At 47.7% G+C, this 6,000-nt stretch overlaps 1 protein-coding gene across 1 annotated transcript in view; it reads left to right on the top strand.

The window, feature by feature from the left end:
• CFAP77 (cilia and flagella associated protein 77) overlaps positions 1–3,538 on the top strand; it is a 38,442-nt gene extending 34,904 nt beyond the window's left edge. The window contains 1 exon segment of the mRNA XM_087943847.1: positions 3,264–3,538. Within this exon segment, the coding sequence (XP_087799973.1) occupies positions 3,264–3,389 (126 nt within the window). The 3' untranslated portion in view covers positions 3,390–3,538.
• The last annotated feature ends 2,462 nt before the right edge of the window (positions 3,539–6,000 follow it).

Genomic DNA, 6,000 nt, shown 5'->3' with positions numbered 1-6,000 from the left:
AGTGGACTATCATTTTAGGGCCTGAAAAGCTGTCAGGGAACGGAGGCGGGAATCGTCCGTTGATAATGCCCAGCGGTTCCAATTAGGCACCGAGGCCGTTCCTGGTGCGTTAATGACTCCCCCGACACCGGCTTGCCCCTTCGGCACTGCCTGGTTCCTCTTCTTCCCCCCACCTCTTCCTCTGACACTACAAATTACTGACACAAAACGGAGACAACTTGGCGTCTCCTGGCCAGGCCAGGCCCAGGCCTGTGGGCTTAATGAGCAAGGGAAGTTGTTCTTTTTTTTTTTTCCCTTCCCCTTTTTCTTCCTTCCTTCCTTTCCTTTCCTTTGCCCCTCTTCCATATTTTTTCCACCGCCCCCTTCACCAAGGAGGGTTGTCTTCTCTGCTAAGTTCTTTTCTTGTTTGACAGCTGCTTGCATGTTGACCTTATAAAAGATTTAGCATCTCTCGTTATTTCCCTGCCAAGCGTTGACGACCAAAGACGGGTGATGGGTTGAGAAGACAGAAAAGGGGAGGAAATGGGGGGGGGGCTGGAAAAGATGGGCGAATCGACGGGGAAAGCTGGAAACTTGTACGCCCCGGCGGTGCATGCGCCGCGCCCGAGAGTTTGTGAGAAAGGAGTTGCAAGTCTCAAGTCAGCCCTGAAATCTTTGCTTAGTGGACGTCTAAAACGTCCCTCCGGGCTGTGCAAAATGCCGGACAAGAGACAGGGCGGTTAGGGAAGACACACAGAGAGGCTCAAGCTGGTGACATCACGCCCTTGGAAAGTTGGGTGGGACTGAAGGGTCTTCCCAGGGCATTCCCGGGAATTCGTAACCGCCAAGGAATTCTACAAACCAAGATCCAACCAAAAGAAGGCCTGTTTTAGTCGAGGATTTTGGTTTCTCCCTGTGATCAACCAGATTTGATGTTGCTCACTGCAGTGTAAAAATAGAGGTTGAGGCTCTAGAACAGGGGTGTCAACCTTGGCAACTTTAAGACTTGTGGACTTCAACTCCCAGAATTCTCAGCCAGCAAAGCTGGCTGAGGAATTCTGGGAGTTGAAGTCCACAAGTCTTAAAGTTGCCAAGGTTGGACACCCCTGCTCTAGAAAGAGGGCAGAGAAGAGCAACCAGGAGGATTAGGGGACCGGAGGCTAAAAGATACGATGAACCATTGCAGGAACTGGGCCTGGCTAGTCTAGGGAAGAGAAGGACCAGGGGAGACAGGAGAGCAGCCTTCCAATAGCTGCCACAGAGAGGAAGGGAGGGGGTCAAGCTATTTTCCAAAGCACCAAGAAAGGAAGGAAGGAACTCTAACAGGGCAAGCATTGGCACTGATGATGTTACCTAGTCGGGTAATGAAATGTCTGCAAGAAAAAAACCGCCAAGCGCAGAGGGTACCAAGGACCCCACGGTCTTCCTCCCCCTCCCTCTCCCTCCCTCCTCCTCTCTGTAAATCACCCTCCCTCCTGGCACTGATGACATGACCTAGCTGGGCAATGAAATGTCTGCCAGAAAACCACCAAGCTCCGAGAGCATCAAGGACCCTTGTGATAAAGGATTCAATAAAAGGAAGGAGCCGCCAAGGCCCTACTCTCAAGCACACCCCAACCGCGTTCGTGTATAACAAAACTGGGGCTGCTTGGTTCACAAGGAGCCAGGGGAGATCCCGCCCCCCCTTCCTCCTCCTCCTCCTCCTCCCCCAAAACAAAACAAGCCTACTTAAACAGGAGCCTAATTATGGATTTAGATGTCCAATTCGGAAAACGCCAACTGATCTGCGTTAATGAGATCTGAGGACTTAATACCTGCGTGTCCGCAATTATCTTTGCGGCTGGAGATTTGGTCTGCCAATCAAGAAATTACCTTTCGGTGTCTGAATGGTTCATTAAGCCTCCTTGGGAAGAGCAGGATGAGGGGCTTGAGGTGGACCAGACGGAGAAGACTTAATCAACCATTCCCAAAGGATGGAAGTCCTCGGAGAACGTTGCATCGGAAGAGCAGAGAGCAGGATTGAAAGAGGAGAGGTGGAGGGAGGCCGCCTTAACTCGTTCCGATCCTTCCCAGCACTCTGAAGTCCAGAGTGGTCAAGAGTTGAAGGTGGAATCCATATTCTTTAGTCCTCCGTGAAGCAAGGAGGACGTCTGTGGAGATTGTCAGTCAAGGTGTGTTTTTTCCCCTCAAAAGGCCATTATGGACTTTATTTCTCCTCGAAGACATGTTTCTCTCCTCATCCAAGAAGCCGCTTCAGTTCTGAAGTTCTGAAGAACCTTCTTGGATCAGAAACGAAACGTGTCTTCAAGGAGAAACAAAGTCCAATGGCCTTGTAAAAAAGCACCTTTGGGTTAAACAGGGAAGCCCACTGGGCAAGTTGGCCCCTAAGATTGAGAAGTCCAAAAAAGTCCATCTACTACCACTGCACACACATCCTATTGGGCCAACATGGTAGGTTTTTGGTCCATAACCTTCCATGAAGACCTGGTCTTCATCCTGCAGTGGATAGATTGGGATGTTGGTGACGATGATGAAGATGTGATGAAGATGTGATGATGATGATGATGATGATGATTGTTCCCCAGGTAGATATCCCTCCACAGCTCTCATCTGAACAAGACCTCTAGGAGGAGGTTCCTCCTGAGATCTTCTCAGGACCAAGAAACATGTGTCAACACCCTACTTTTCTTTGCTCTATCCTCTCTCTAGACATCTGCAGCCTCCTTGGCCTTCAACTCTACCCTTCAACCCCAAGGAAGGATCTCGGGAAGGAGGTCCTCCCAGGGGGGGCTTTTTCCTGCATGGAAGGGCAGCCTAGGGGGCTGCAGAAGGATGAAGAGATGGGGAACAAACTGTTCTCTCTTCAACAACCACCTCCGTCCTCCCTGACTTCTTAACATTGTTGATAGACCATCAGTTCTAGTCTCACCTTAGGCATGAAAGTCAGTTGGGTGACTTTGGGCCAATCACCAGGAGTTGGTGAGTTCTAGTCCCACCGTAGACATGAAAGCCAGCTAGGTAATCTTGGCCAGTCCCTCTCTCTCAGCCCAGCCCACCTCACAGGTTGTTGTGGGGAAAATGGGAGGAAGAAAAAGTATTGAATATCTTTGCCAACTTGAGTTGTTTATATGATACCAGTGGCATATTCCATGAGCACAAAACGCTTCTAAATCTATTGGTCGTTACTCATGTCTCTAATGAAGGTGACACCTGTCCTCTTTCTGGATCCAAGAAGTCATTTGATCTCTCTCTCTCTCCCCCCTCCCTTCTTTCATCTTCTCTAGGTTGACCCACACCTCTCAACCTTCCCAGATCATGCTTCATACAAGAAGGCGCTTGAGGTCTTCCATTCAGAAGTTCCTGTAAGGATCGGGCCCCTGGCTCAAGGCCTTTATACCACAGCCTATTAAGACCTATCTAGAGGGGAGAAAGAGAGGAGGAGGAGGAGGCTGAACCACAAAAAAGAAACAAAATAAACCCAGAAGACTTAATTGCAGATTTCTATTTTAGGACTGGAGATTGGTTTGTTTCCTGATGATTAAACTTGTTTTTAACCCGATGCGTTTATTTGGTCTTTAATGTTTCTGGAATGAGTTAATCTGACTTTTTCCCCCTTGGAAGGCTCATCTGAATTCCAGGCCATCTTCTGGGACAGTTTTATCTCTCACTGGAAACTTGCAAATCAGTTCCCACTCCTCCTGTTGACAATCCCAAAATTAAGCGATGGATGGATGGATTAGGCCAGGGGTTCTCAGTCATTTCTTCATCTTAGACCCCCTTGAAACACCCTTTTGTGGCTGGAATGGGACAAATCACCACAGCCAGCTTGCCAGAGCCAACTTGCCATGGCCAACTCGCTACTGGTCAACTCCACCCTTCCATGTAATTATTTAAAATAATTTAGAAAACATTTTAATTTTTGTCCTTTCATTTGCCTGCTTCCTCTTGCAATCCTTTCTTTCTATTTGATTCTATTCCACTATTTCTTTGATACCAGTGTGACTCTTCTCCTGCAGGGAGTTGGCCAAGATTTTAATCATAACATTTTTTTTTCAAGCCTTTGTGGAACCCCCTGGGATGACATCATGGACTCCCCCGGGGTCAGCAGACCATAGGTTGAGAACCCCCTGAGTTCGACCATCAATTCTTTGTTAGAGGAATTTCAAATGGCCCCCTTTTAAGACCTGTTAAACCAGGTCAGCAAACCAACTGGAGGAAAGGCTTGTAAATGCCCTGAACTATAAACTCGGGGAGTTTGCCTCACACACTTTTAGACATCAACACCCACTCCTCCAAACTTGTAATGTCAATGCGTTGATGTTGTGTGAATGCAGGAAGTCAAGGTCAGAGGACTTCCAACATTGGATTCTTCCATGCTTTGTAAGAGAGCCTTTTTTTGAAATATCATATAAACTTTTCTTCTTCTTCTTCTTCTTCTTCTTCTTCTTCTTCTTCTTCTTCTTCTTCTTCTTCTTCTTCTTCTTCTTCTTCTTCTTCTTCTTCTTCTTCTTCTTCTTCTTCTTCTTCTTCTTCTTCTTCTCCTTCTCCTTCTCCTTCTCCTTCTCCTTCTCCTTCTCCTTCTCTTCTTCTCCTTCTTCTTCTTCTTCCAAATGTGTTCCCTCTCTTCTCCTTTTTGCATGGATGCTTCTTATCTTAGAGTGACACCCACTGGCAATTCTGAGATCCTTGTGAGAGGCTTGGTGGACCGATTCCTTCCCGTCACCATCTTCTTGGGAAGGGAGAAGAAGCAATCTAGTTAACCAAACTTCCTCTCTCAGCCTTTCTCTTTTTCTCTCTGGGTTCCTTCCTTCACGGGGATGGCTTTTGACTTCTCTTTCCTCCCTGGTGTAAAATTCTCCAACAGTTGGACATATCAAAACAAACTAAGGTGATCTCTGAAACTGGAAGGAACGAATCCAGGGATCTGAGTAGCTTCTTCTTCACCTTTCTTGAAAAAGAGGACCAGAAAGAGAGGAGACTGTGCAAGCCTGAATGGCTAGTTGGGTTGTGTACTTGTAGGGTACAAGTTCTTCCTTCCCAAATGGTGCAAGAAGTTGCCTGAAAGCCTGAAGACTACTTGACAGTCCTTGTCGACACTATTGGCGTATAACACTTTCCTACGTTTTGGAACCTAAATCTAGAAATGTTGAAATATTGAGACCAGAATGTCAGAATATGGAAATGGAATGTGATCTCCAATCCTATTCAGGTGTTCAGTGCATGGCGTAACCTTTGGGTTATTTTGGGGAGAAAGAAGGAAGGAAGGAAGGAAGGAAGGAAGGAAGGAAGGAAGGAAGGAAGGAAGGAAGGAAGGAAGGAAGGAAGGAAGGAGATGGGAAAGTGTGAGAGGGGCAGAGGAAAGAGAAGGAAGGAAGAAAAGGAAGAGAAGGAAGGGAAGGAAGGAAGGAAATGGGAATGTGAGGGAGGGATGGGTTATTGGGTTATTTTTTGGAGAAAGAAGGAAGGAAAGAAAGAGAGAGAGAGATCTCACCAATTCCAATTCCACTAAACTTCACACGAGCGGCATTTGCACAAACCCACATAACTTACGCATGTTCTACAATTTGCATAAGGCGCACAACCCGAAATTAAAGCAGCTCGCCAAGAGGTGAGCTTCCCCAGCCTGTGCCTTTTCTTTTGACGCTGTTTTGTTGAGCGAAAGCGCGTAAGAAGAGAATCAGGTTAGATCAGAAACTTTAGTTGGGGGTCTGGCTTTGGTCCCACCTCTCTCTCTCTCTCTCTCTCCCTTCCTCCCTCCACCCTCCCCACAACTCTCCCCCCCCTGCTTCACCCCCTAGTTGTTCTCTGACAGCTTGCAACCGGCCTTGACTTCAGATGGGAGCTGGGCAAACTCCCACAGGGAAAGCACCTTCCTGGGCCCCGCTTACAAGCTGCTGAGTCGAAAGGAAGTCTTAGGAAGAAGGTGCAGGAGGGCTGGCAGGAGGGAAGGGCGGAGATAGGGGGGAAGGAGGGAGAGAACAAGGGGGGGGGGAGGAAGATTGTTCACAAATGGAAAGAGAG

Source organism: Notechis scutatus, chromosome 15 (genome assembly GCF_049901735.1).
Source record: "Notechis scutatus isolate UNSWTSFEM ecotype Mainland chromosome 15, rNotScu1.2, whole genome shotgun sequence".
NCBI lineage: Eukaryota > Metazoa > Chordata > Lepidosauria > Squamata > Elapidae > Notechis > Notechis scutatus.
The sequence above is the reverse complement of the archived record's forward strand: the minus strand, read 5'-3'. Positions and strand labels throughout refer to the sequence as shown.